Raw genomic sequence first — 12,067 nt, 5'->3', positions numbered from 1 at the left:
ATTTCAGTGCCAAAAGACATTATATTAATGGAGTTGTGTGGTGTTGGAGAAGATATCCGTCTTGTGATCTCATGTTGTTGTTGGGCCCGTGCGTTTAGCGCGAACAGACTTATGTCTTAGTACTGTATACTCAAAATGAGGGAAGAAGCGGTTTGGAGAATCGAAAGGCTTCTTTCCAGGATGTCCATAAAGATAGCGATCAAAGTGAGCTGGGTTGGATGGCCGAGGACGCTGCCATAGCGAGTATCCGAATGGCAGGGCTTCGAGGATGTACTGGACCCCTGGCCGAGCCTCTTTTCGAGCCTCCATCCATTGCTGGCCGATTTTCTCCAAGTATACAGTTGGAGGATCGACGCGAGTGTACACCCCAGGCGCGGGGACGTGAAGGGGATCGCCATCAGAGCAGCCAGGGACGAGTCGGACTACAACCCGATTGGGCGGCATGTTGGGTTTCTGGTGTAGGGAGATTGTCCACAATGAATTGCGCAAGTGTGGCGGCTTGGATACTTACGTAGGCTCTTGGAGATTTCTTAATTAAAGTGTGTTTGCAGACGTCATGAGAAGACGGTAGGCGAGAGCATGTTTGCAGGCAGTCACGTTTGTAGCTTCAGACGCGTGAGGAAAGTACGCGGTCGGTGAGAGCGAGGACGCGTAAAGAAGGCGTGTTCGGCAGCTAGCGTGACTCATCGATCAACAAACATTAAAGACAGCGAGTACTACAGCTGTCTCTCATACACAGTGAGTATAACATCCAAACTTCACCTTTGCAGGCCGGCACGTGAAAGACCCTGGAGTTGAGGTCCAGTCGGTTTGCCAGCCAGATCCCTCGGCGCGGATCCCTGCTGCCGAATGCAGGCACAGGCACCAGGAACACGGAACTTAGCGGCGGACAGCCCCTAATAAATCCTCCAAAACAAAAAACACCTCAGGACGCGAAACGACGCCACAAACAGAGTTCGCACGTGCGACACAACGTCGAGAAGATGGCACAGCGATGATGTCTCCATCTGACCCAGCAAATGAATGCGTCCCACTGAACCCCAGGCCGTGAAGCACGCCACCATCCTGTCCCTTTTCACAAAAGCTCCCGACGAGCTTCCATGATCACCAGCTACTGTATCCATGGCGCACCCGTTCCCGACGCAGCACCGTGCAGCTCCAGCGCGCTCCACCGATGACCAGCGACATGAGTGATGGTCAGGAGAATGGGATGATTTTCTAGCCATGTTCGGTTTAATTCGATACTATAACGGTCATTAGCGCGTGATAGAGCGCAGACGCCAGGTGCTCGAGGCCTTAGTAGGAACATGTCAACAAGATTCGCCCCGTACAAGCTTTCGCTTGCCATCATGGTGCAAGCGGATGTGTCGTACCTCACGGCTGGAGACAGGATAGCTCCTGATATCTTCCTCTGACTCTCAACTCACTTCGACCGTCGTTCGTTATCTTCACCCGTCCGCTCCCAAGCTATAGTGCGCGATATAGCGGCAAGCCACCCGCACGAGCGATCATAGCTGCGAGAACGTCGACTGTTTCTTCTGCCGGACGGAACAGCATTACACCTTTCGATTCACAAGCAATATAGCTCACCAGTGCCATCACCGACCTAATGAACTTCATTCGCTCCAAGCGCGCCAAATCTTACTATCCTACCGAGGATGACCGGCCGGCAAAGCGCATCTCGACACCGGCTGGCCAGCGTCTCTCCGTGATCCTCGAAGCCAAACGCGGCAAATCGCCTGCGGCCACACCGTCCAAGACGGCCAAGATTGAGGTCACCACCGAAAGTACATTCTGCAACGACCCATCGCATCAGCATGTCGGACCGGTACAGCATGGACATGTGCACAGGAACGAGAAGAAGGGTGGCTTTATGTCGGTGTTGACGGGCGGCAGACTGACCACGCCGAGGGAGAGCAGCGAGGACCGACCACACAATGGGAGCAATCTTAGTGTCAGCGTATGGAGTGATAGAGATGAAGAGAAGTTTGGACATGTCCGGCAACGAAGACGACGGGGGCTCGGTGCCTGGGGATGGAAGAAGATTGCTGTAGTTGCCGCTATCATCATTGCGCTGATTGTGGCTTTGGGCGTTGGGCTGGCCATGGGACTGAAGAAGGATCACAAGAGGTATGTTGATATCCCAGTTCACGTCCACAAAGACGTCTGAAGCTAACGACGTTTGCAGCAGTTCATCTGAAGCTTCCACATCTACAGGCGGCTCAACATCGGCTGGTAGCGACAGCAAACCTGCATCAGACAGCAACTCCGACTCAAACTCACCCACCGCCACCGACTCTCCCTCATCCGTATCCTCATCCTCTTCCTCACCCGCTGTCCCTTCGAACTTCCCAGTCGGTAGCTGGTCGCTTGTGCTGTTCCTCGACACCGTCAACACCGGCTGTACCGCGGATCCCGATACCTGGACCTGCCCGCCAAACACAAATTACTACGACGATCCACAAAAGGCTCTCACGATCCTCAACTGGGACATCAGCGGCTCATCAGGCTCGTATAAGATATCGTCCGGCGCACAAGACGACACGTTCGATACTACATTCCAGAATGAGGATCTCGAATTGTTGGACTCAGGGAAGGACACGGAGCGATACAGGTTCCAAATCTCGCGGTCAAAGACTGTCAACGTGACTGGCAGTCTTGGGAACAAGAGGGGCGACTTTGAGTGCGACTACGGTGCGACGAACGTGAACGGGTATCTGTACACAAAGATGCAGCAGACGTATCCAGACGATACCATCGCTGTGGGAAAGGTCGCGAATAAAGCATGGCCATACGGTAAGCATCAACTTCCTCTGCGCATATCACGAGCATCAACTAACTCAACGTAGCCGCACGTATCGAACAAAGTGTAGCAGGTGGACAAGGGATACCAGCTTGCACGAGCTCATCCGGCGACGACGCCAAGCTCAAGGCTCAGGATGCCAGCACATTGTGCTCCTGTCTATACAAGAACTGGACACCCCAGTCTTCATTATAGAACCAATTGGAAGTTTCTTTGTTAATATTGTTCTTGTTCTTGTCATCTAGCGTTTCCTTGCATCAAGCTCTATAGGTATTTGGTGAGCCAGGCGTAATATTGATATTTGCATAGCGGGGTTTCAATCTCTAGGAAGAGGTAATGATAGTGGTTTCTCCTCGAATGAGGTCTGGGAAGTATTGTGTATCTGGGGGTGTATTGACTTTTGCCAGTTGCAGTGAACTAACAGGATGTAAACGACGACTTCGCCCATTCTTACTAACCAGCACGTATCAATATTTGTAAGAGTATAGGTCAGAGAACGCAATCGCCGGCTGGCGCGTGATCTGATGTAGTCCTAGGCTAATCGTCGTTTTGTTTTAAGCTGACTTTGACGATCATTGATTCTGGCCTGCTGTTCTCATCTACCATTATAGCGTCTACTTCCAAGTCTCGCCGCGTAGACTAATCACACATGACATGCATCATCGCCAACTCTCGAGACGAAGACTCAAACCCCCACAATAAAACCATCACATCCCCAATATCAACCGAATGTGGTAGGAAGCCTCGTAAGTTCAGGTTGTTTTACTAACGGGTTCAAATACCGTCGATGGGTACGATGCACATTGCCAAAGGATGTATGTAGACAGATGGGGTTATGTTTTGATTGGGGTAGGCATCCTACTAGTACCACACATACATTGGCTTTTGATCTATCACGAACGCCGACAGCCCATCTCTATGACAGCAACGAAGCCATCTCCAATGTGTAGGAACAGCTCATGGGCCAGCCACCTCATCAGTATCCGTACAAGTTGACGCGCTCATTCGTCGACGCCTTGAGCCTCTGGTTCTCCTTGATGAGCATTATGCGAATCGCCCACGCACAAGCAATCGAGCACAGCGCAAACGCAGCGGATGCGCCAAATCCAATGCCGTACCTTGGCTTATCCGTGTCGGGCCAGAGGTACGCACCGTAGATGTAACCTGCAGATGTGAAGATGCAAAGTCAGTGTATGTCTCGCATTGCATTTGGTACAAGCCATAACTTACCAATCTGGCCACCGACATTTGTCATGGCAAGGACGACGGCTTTCTTCTCCTTCGTCTGGCTGAGCGTCGAAGATGCCCAGCCGATAATGACTGAGTTGACAGAGTAGGCGCCAATGGGGAAGATGAAGCACGCTACGTATCGTCCGGCAGTGTTCAAGGTACTGGCAGCAATGACGAATCCAACAATGGCGACCAGCAGTCCGCCAGTGATGTGCCAGGTACGTTCATGCATACGTCCTGAACTCCAGCCTGTAGCGATACCTGCCGCGCCGGCAAGCAGGAAGGGAGGACATGTCAATACCAGAGTGATTGTGGTGCTGAAGCCGAGAGTCTTGACCACGCTGTCATCGCCATCAGTAAGCTTTCCCTGAAACAGGTGTGAAATCAAGTCACTTACGTTGGGAAAAAGGAGTTGAACGAGCAAGCACTGAGATGGAAGTTCTGCATGAGGCAGAATAACCAAGTCCTCTTGTCGCGGCACGCCTGTCTCAGTCCCTCCATCATACTGACGGGTTCTGTGGAGTCGCCAACGCGGTCGCGCTCCATGCGCGCATGGGCGAGTTCCCGTTCTCTGGGGTTCAACCAACTGGTAGTCAATGGAGTGTTGGGTAGCATGAAGAAGCCCCAGATGGCCACCAATGCCGTCACTGCCCCTTCAATTATGAACAGCCAACGCCATCCTGCAATGCCCCTTGCGCCGTCTAGCTGGAACACGCCAGCAGCAATCAAGCCACTAAATCCAGTAGCCAAGATTTGCGCGCAGTAAAGCAGCGCAATACGTGTTGCGACTTCCTTCCGCGTGTAGAAGATGGAGAGCATGTACGTAGCTCCAGGATAGAAGGGCGCCTCAGTGATACCCAGGAAGAACCGGCATGCGACCAGTCCACCAAAGTTCTGCACCAGCGCTGTGCAAGCTGATACAATGGCCCAGACAAACATCCACGTACTCATGTAAATACCAGGTCTTATCCTTGTGATGAGCATATCTGTACACATCAGCTTCCTATCAATCGCGGACAGTGCAAAAAATACTCACTCGACGGGATCTGCATCAAGACGTAGCCCACGAAGAGAATGCTAACGCAAGTGTTGAACTGGACTCCAGACATTCCCAAGTCCTCCTCTAGATTGTTCAGACGTGCTTGCGCAATAGCATTGCGGTCAACGTAGTTCAAGAAGTACATGACGCATAAAGTCGGCTGTACCCCATGCACATTAGCCAACCACATCTTTTCGCTCCGATTCAATCTTTCCCACTATAACTTACCATCAGTCTCCAGTCGATCTTCCGTACAAGTGCAATCTCTTCCGGATCTGTCTTCGCCTCCGCGCCGGTATAGTCCACCGCGCCAGCATGCTTATCGGGACCAAGCTCACTCTTGTCTTCCAAGTGCGCCACAGCCACGGGTTTCTCGTCCGTCGGCTCAACGGTAGGCTGGTGTTTTGTATCCATCTTAGCGAGGTTCTTTCAAGCTGACTTCTTCGTAGGAGAAGTTTTTGGACCGAACGGACTGGAAAAGGTAGTCAGCAAGCAAAGTAGGATGCGCGCTTCCTTTTGTAATGCATGATGGCGGCATGGTGTGTTAACACGCAAGTTCTAATCACCCGCTTGGCGTGGTATTGGCATAGGACGCATCCAAGACTTTTCCCCGCACTGTACTGCAATATAGCTTCCTCGCGCACTCCAATCTATTCAGCCACTAAGCTTGGCCTGCAGATCTTATCGTAATAAACAGTCCATATGCACACTATCCAAGACTTTTCGGTAGTAGTTTTGACGCCGGTAGGGAGAATATGTGTGGTTTCCTGGTTGTGGGTTCGCACGGGGTGCCTTTCGGCTGGGAATCTGGGGAACAACTGGAGCCGACAACGTTGTTTTTCTGTGGAGAAGCTGAGTCCATTAGCGCGGTTCCATTGTGCGCATTTCGCATAAGGTGATCCGTTGGAGGTAAGTCTTTGAGCTGGAACGTCGTACTGTTTGGAAGCGGTGCGACTGTTGGCTGACATCGTACGATGGCATGTTTGCCAGTGGTTCGCCCTACTTGCTTTTGCCCACGTTACTCACATGATGCAGAATACTTCAGCTCTGGAAGCTAGCGCCATGTATGCGCAGATGTAGCATTTATCATATATCTCATCAATCAGCTGAACAATGTGCATAGTCGTTACTCATAAATGTGCCCCTCGCCTATCCAGGATTGTACCCATGCATGGTTTTGTCCAATTACCTGGAAGCTGATAAGTCACCGTCCCATTTTGCTCCTAACAAACAGTGCCGAACTTGTATTCCACCTGCCCGTTTCTGATCGCCGGAAAGACACCAGCGTCGATGAGTCGAAAGGCGTCCCACTCAGCCGCACCCTCTGTCTTAAAGTTCCACCAGAACCAGCCCTGAGTTTTGGACTCAAAGGCTTGGATTTGGGCCTCGATGTAACGTCGAGAGTCGTCCTTGTAGGAAGCTGACCAGCGTGAGAGGTCGTTTTGCCAGTCGCAAGATCCAATGTAGGAGCTGCTGGCGAGAGTGCCGTCGTAGCGGGCGCCACGGCCGTAGCCGTTGAGGTACTTTGCACAATCTCTGGTACGGTGTCAGTAAGGGTCTCACGTGTCACAAAGGTGAGGGCTGTCTTACGTCATGGCTCCTGTCCACTCTCCGACTAAAAGCGATGCGAGTCAGCAAGTGTCAAGAAATAGTACGGTCATCTGATCACATACCAAAAGTCCACTTATCCGCGCCGTTGTACGACTCAGAGTTACTGCAGGTGTATCCTACGTGGTCGGCAGGTGACATGCGAAGGAGGTTGCTGTCAAAAACTTGATAGTCGTGGTGATCCATAGCAACGTTTACTGCGTTTGCATCCGACGGGGTGAGGAAACCATTCCAAGTGTTTGGTGGCACGAAACCATCGGAAAGGATCACTGGGGTATCTGAAACCTCTCTGATCTGACCATAACCATCGCGGTAAAATTGAGCAAGCACGTCCCGGTTAAGACCGTTGTACAATGCAGGCTCGTTGACTAGCTGAATACCAACGACGACATCCTGATACTGTGCTTGCGCATACTTTTGCGCGATGGTCCGGTGAACCTGCAGAGTCTGCGCGACTGTGTCGCCTTCTTGCCAGCGGGGCTTGTCCATCCGTTGGCCAGAGTTGTCGAATCCGTTCTGCGAGCCTGGTGCGCCATGGAGATCGATGATGATCTTGAGCCCTAGGCTTCGCGACCAATCAATAGCGGCGTCAATGTAGACGGCTGCACCGCTGACATAAGCCGTACCGAACGTGTCGTATGCCCAGAAGCCGACAGGAATACGAACGATGTTGAAGCCGGACTGTTTGATCTTGTTGAAGTCTTCCCATCTAACCCACGTATCCCAGTGGTTGCGGAGGATACTAAGTGCTGCATCATGCCCAAGCTTCTCGCACAAGGTGAACTCTGTGAAGCATTAGCTTCTAACCCTGTCGCATCTTGCGGAAAAAACTTACCATCAACTATATCCCCCGGACGACCCTGGTTTGCTGCGTCAAAGATCGAGGGCGTGATCCAACTGTGTGGAGATACTTAGTAACACATCCTCAGGTTTTTGGAAGTCAAAGGCAGCTTACGGTTCCAGGACCAACCATCCTCCAATATTGACACCACGAATCTTTTCCGACCCCCAATTGAAGTCGACTCCACGCTTCTCACTGGAAATGTATCAGCAGCTGCGTGAAGCAAACTTTGCTAGGGAAAGAGTAGTGAGTGCGGAGTTGCCACGCCTCAGCCGGAAGTGGAAAGGCGTGTTCCTCCGCATCGTAGACAACACTTACGTGGGAGCTGCAATCGCGCTGGCGCATAGCGATAAAGCCACAAGTGCGCGGCTGAAAATCATGATGTTGAGTAGTATACGAAGCTAAGAGTAAGAGCGAAGGCCCTGAAAATGTGGCGGTCGTGAACCAAGGTAAAGGTTAAGGGGTGCGCGTAAATGAGCAGTACGTTTACGCTTGAGATGGACTGTCACCGGAATAGGAACCACAGTTGGTAAGGGTGGTGTTTGTGCGCCCCTTGCAAGTGCTAACCTGGTGAGTTGCAACTGCTATAGCAAGGGATGACTGGCAAATATACCTTGTCAGATCTGAGCGGTATACGTATAGTGAAATTAGCAAGTTTTCTTGGTATACTCATAGTCAGCTTAGCAAGTTCTCTTGGAGGTAAACTGGCGTGTGACCTATGACCTAACAAGGAAGGCAAATTGGACGCCGTTGAAGCGAACCTTACCCCGGAAGTACGGATAAGAGGCTACGTAGATGTCGATCCGGTCAGGAGATTGTTTGCTAAGCACACCGTATGTAGATGTGGCGCATGTGACGCGTTCACGCGAACGTATTTCGCGCGTAGACCTGATGTAACACCCCGCACAGATTCCGGCGAAAACGGGCATCGTGGACCCAAGACTCTAGGCGTGAGTGTTTTCTCCTGATGCGTGACCTTCTACATTTTCGCAGAAGTCTTGAGAAGAAGACGGACTTGCTGCAGAGTAATCGTACTTGCGTAGTCGCCTAGAGCCTGAAACACGTTATAGGATTAGGCCATTCCAACCGCGCAACGTGATTGATCGCGCATGAGCTTAGAGTGACAGTCGCAGATTTAGGTACCAGAAAACCCCAGACGGAGTATGACGACCCCAGAAGCTAGAGTGCGTAGTATAGACCAGGTGATCTAGGATTTACAAGCTAATTTAGCGGGAACCTGTAGTATGGTCAAGGACATGGCAATGCAGTTGCAGTTTTCCATGCATCATTCTAGGTCATCGGAGGAAAGCTGTCACGAGCGATGTCGGCAGTTCGCTCTGCGCGTTTCTCCTACTTTTTTCTCTGGTTGCATGACGTAGTGCAGCTCGGAGACATAACATCCTGAAAATCCTCAAAAGATTGGTTCTGCCGATGCGCAGCGAAGGCGCCAAGGCAGATTCCATTGTCACTTCTTTCGGGAAAGACTCGCACCGAAGCTCTGCCGCGAATAGGGTCCTTTCGTGCAACCACACGGCTGGCGCAGCATCTGAGAATAGAGTATCAAAAGGGGTTTGATTGCGTGCAGCAAGTATCGACAGGGTAGAGTAGCGAGGGTTGTATTTAGTTGGGTGGCGGGTCGATTGGATTGAACGTATGGGGCGAGGAACGACGGGGATAAGCAAGACGCTGCTTCCGGGCATGCCAACGGCAGCTGACATAACAATCTACCTAGATGAACTTGTGCAGTATCGCAGGCGTGGTGGCGAACTAGGATGGAGGTATGATGGAGTGATGAGATGCGATGTCGAGACGTGAAGGTGCGATCAAGGTGTGGCGTGGCGGCTTACGGGCCACAAGAGTAACGCCGGCAGGTTGGGACGAATCAGAGGCAGTTGGTACCATGTCGCACAACACGCAGAGTGCAACCAACGGACGTCAATATATCCAGTCAAATATTCCGACAGGCTCTTCTAACGACTGAAATCACTTGTTTCTTAGCACCCATCCGCCCAGCCATAGAAAGCTTGGTACAGCTGTGACAGCAGACAGCGCTCCCAGCACCGCTGCCATCGTGCCCCATCCACTGTCGTCCACGAGAAATCCAGCCAGCAAGGGTCCCACCATGCAGCCTCCAGCGAATGCGCAGTTGTATAGTGCATAAGCCTGCGCGAATGCACCACCTTTGCCAAATCCTGGGCGTCCATTTGCAATCATCTTCCTTTCTTTTGCCTCAGCAACAGCGGATATCTCTGCCATGACTGGTGCAAAGGTCATGCCTACGAACAATCCAGTGACAGCCAACAACGCGCATATCAACACCTTGTCCTTCATTGTGTTCTCGTCCACGAAGCGGAGGCAGACAAGGGGAGGACAACCACACAGGAAGCCCACGACAACCACATAGCGGCCGCCGTACGTATCGCTCAGCCAACCCCACAACGGCGAGAGGAGGCTTGGAATGATAATCGGAAGGAATAAGAGTGCGGCGCCTGTTGAATTCCAGTTGAATGTGTTTGCGGCATGGATAGTAAGAACAGAGTCGAAGGCTGTCAACAACATGGCCTGAATAAGAGCGCAGAATAGTGAGGCGAGTAGGCGTCGAGAGTACAAGAGCGACAGGACTGGTGGTAGACGGTCGCGTAGGCGTCGACGAGGCGGACTGCTCTGCTGCGTTTCGACGAATGACGCTTCTTGCTGCAATATGGTCTTGCTAGCATCTTGATCAAGGTCCTGATCTGTCGGAGCGATGACCGGCGTTATGGTCTTGTCTAAGTATTCGTTGTCGTCGACGGGTGGGCGGCCCGTAGCGTTTGTATCCCATTTTGCGGCAACCTTCTTCTCCACGAGCAGCAACCGAAGGACCACGTCCAAACCAACCGATGCATAGCACATGCCAAAGACAGCGTTGTAGCCGGCCTTGTCGTAGACTACGCCACCCAGAATAGGGGATATGAGCATGCCAAGAGAAACGCCTATAGTCAGCCACCCAGTAGCTGTTGCGAGTCGCTCTTGAGGCACTGTGTCAGCCAGCAAGGCGAGGCCGACGACCCATACCACAGCCGCTGAAGCTCCCTGCAGTATTCGTCCAACGATTAGACCGCCAATCGAGTTGCCAAAGTTTAGCAGAATGGTAGCTCCCAAGAGGACTAGCAAGCCCAGAAGAAGCGGAGTTCGGCGTGACGAGCCGCGGTCTGCAAGCCACCCGCAAATGGGCGAGAATGCAAGAAGCGCAGCGCCATATACGGCGACGAGTACTGAGACCCAGTATTGGACTTGGGCGTCTTCAACATGGCTAAGCGAACCTATTGCGAAGGGTATGACAGGCACAATGACACCATACAGAAACATGTCCTTCTTTTGTCAGCTCAGAGCGATAGCTATATTAGGGATGACTACTTACAGTAAAAACAGCCAAGGAAATAGTCCCGATGATGAATGCATCCGAGCTTCTGACCTTGAGCATGAACGGCGGCTTGGATCCATGATTCGTCAATGACGACAGCCACGAAGATTTCTCCATGTCTGGGGTTGCTATTGTTGGAGGAGGCTGCGGAACATCCTTATGTATGCAAGTCGTCCTGGCATTATAATGAAGACTTGGAGCAGTACCATGGTCTTCATGTGGCTCTTCGATAGCATGGTCTGCCATTATTGCCCTAAGAAGGCGCTACGATGGTCGCACCGGCTCCAAAGCACGAATTGGTCTTCTCTTTCGGTCCTATTACCAACACATCTCTCGAAGTAGAAAAAGGAAGGAACGAAAGTGATGGAAAACACGATGCAATGTGTTTGGCGTCGATGTTGGTGTCACACTCTAGATGATGCCCTCGTTCGTGGTGGCGCGATCGCAGCTTCCTTCCAGCCTCGCGCCCACGGGCTCCGTGGGTCGCGGCCTTGGCTAAGGTCATAGCATATCCTTCACGACAACCGTTTTCTGAGTTCTCGGACACCCCTTTCCTACGTGCAGGACTCTCGAACATGTCATCTCCCGTTTGATGTCGTTCGATTTAATGCATTACATGTTGACTTTTGTTTTTCCGAGAAGAAGCATTTACCGACCATGGGTAGTATATCCTCACACGGTCCACGTCGCCTCGCCGATCAAACCAACAGATTTCGGTAATTGACTGTTTTGTTTACACGACGGTTCGGCACTTAGCTTATTTGCCGATAGCTGAGGATTCAAGAGAAGACACAGACATGTGCAGCCATACGATTTGTTGAGAGAAGTGAGAGAAGTGCTTGATAGGTGTGCCTGGAGATAGCCATGTGAGTAGGCAGTGATGAACGAAACTTAGCAAGGTTATGTAGTATCATGGGCCTAGCTGTGCATCGTACTATCGTGTTCGGCGAACACATAACTCGGGACTGCGCGTTGTGGTTCGAAGCGCAGTGACAGCACTCTCTGTTGCTACCAACGCTCAGCAGTACAGTACTATGATAGCGACAATCGCCTACAACATGCCGAAGCCGTGTGGGAAAACCTGAGCAAGGTCTTGATCGGGTCAGAACGTTGTGAGCTAACTTCTTGATCCTTTCAGCGCAT

The 12,067-nt window shown here is 51.7% G+C and overlaps 5 protein-coding genes across 5 annotated transcripts; 1 reads left to right on the top strand and 4 right to left on the bottom strand.

Moving 5' to 3' along the window:
- Window positions 1–69: 69 nt before the first annotated feature.
- Window positions 70–444, bottom strand: AA0111_g10561 (hypothetical protein; the record flags this gene model as incomplete). Its single annotated transcript, XM_028644326.1, has 1 exon — window positions 70–444. One exon carries the CDS (start codon window positions 442–444, stop codon window positions 70–72), a length of 375 nt encoding a protein of 124 aa, XP_028501913.1.
- A 1,165-nt stretch (window positions 445–1,609) lies between these two features.
- AA0111_g10560 (hypothetical protein) lies at window positions 1,610–2,998 on the top strand (the record flags this gene model as incomplete). The annotated part of the gene is made up of 3 exons (XM_028644325.1): window positions 1,610–2,130; window positions 2,189–2,796; window positions 2,850–2,998. 3 exons carry the CDS (start codon window positions 1,610–1,612, stop codon window positions 2,996–2,998), a joined length of 1,278 nt encoding a protein of 425 aa, XP_028501914.1.
- A 781-nt stretch (window positions 2,999–3,779) lies between these two features.
- Window positions 3,780–5,486, bottom strand: AA0111_g10559 (hypothetical protein; the record flags this gene model as incomplete). The annotated part of the gene is made up of 5 exons (XM_028644323.1): window positions 3,780–3,967; window positions 4,034–4,374; window positions 4,431–5,019; window positions 5,070–5,232; window positions 5,301–5,486. 5 exons carry the CDS (start codon window positions 5,484–5,486, stop codon window positions 3,780–3,782), a joined length of 1,467 nt encoding a protein of 488 aa, XP_028501873.1.
- An 809-nt stretch (window positions 5,487–6,295) lies between these two features.
- AA0111_g10558 (Glucan 1,3-beta-glucosidase) lies at window positions 6,296–7,901 on the bottom strand (the record flags this gene model as incomplete). Its single annotated transcript, XM_028644322.1, has 6 exons — window positions 6,296–6,608; window positions 6,663–6,687; window positions 6,746–7,465; window positions 7,516–7,577; window positions 7,636–7,716; window positions 7,840–7,901. 6 exons carry the CDS (start codon window positions 7,899–7,901, stop codon window positions 6,296–6,298), a joined length of 1,263 nt encoding a protein of 420 aa, XP_028501872.1.
- A 1,603-nt stretch (window positions 7,902–9,504) lies between these two features.
- AA0111_g10557 (hypothetical protein) lies at window positions 9,505–11,041 on the bottom strand (the record flags this gene model as incomplete). Its single annotated transcript, XM_028644321.1, has 2 exons — window positions 9,505–10,872; window positions 10,922–11,041. The coding sequence occupies 2 exons, from the start codon at window positions 11,039–11,041 to the stop codon at window positions 9,505–9,507; spliced, it is 1,488 nt and encodes a 495-aa protein (XP_028501927.1).
- Window positions 11,042–12,067: the final 1,026 nt, after the last annotated feature.

Source organism: Alternaria arborescens (assembly GCF_004154835.1).
Source record: "Alternaria arborescens strain FERA 675 chromosome Unknown contig_36, whole genome shotgun sequence".
NCBI lineage: Eukaryota > Fungi > Ascomycota > Dothideomycetes > Pleosporales > Pleosporaceae > Alternaria > Alternaria arborescens.
The sequence above is the reverse complement of the archived record's forward strand: the minus strand, read 5'-3'. Positions and strand labels throughout refer to the sequence as shown.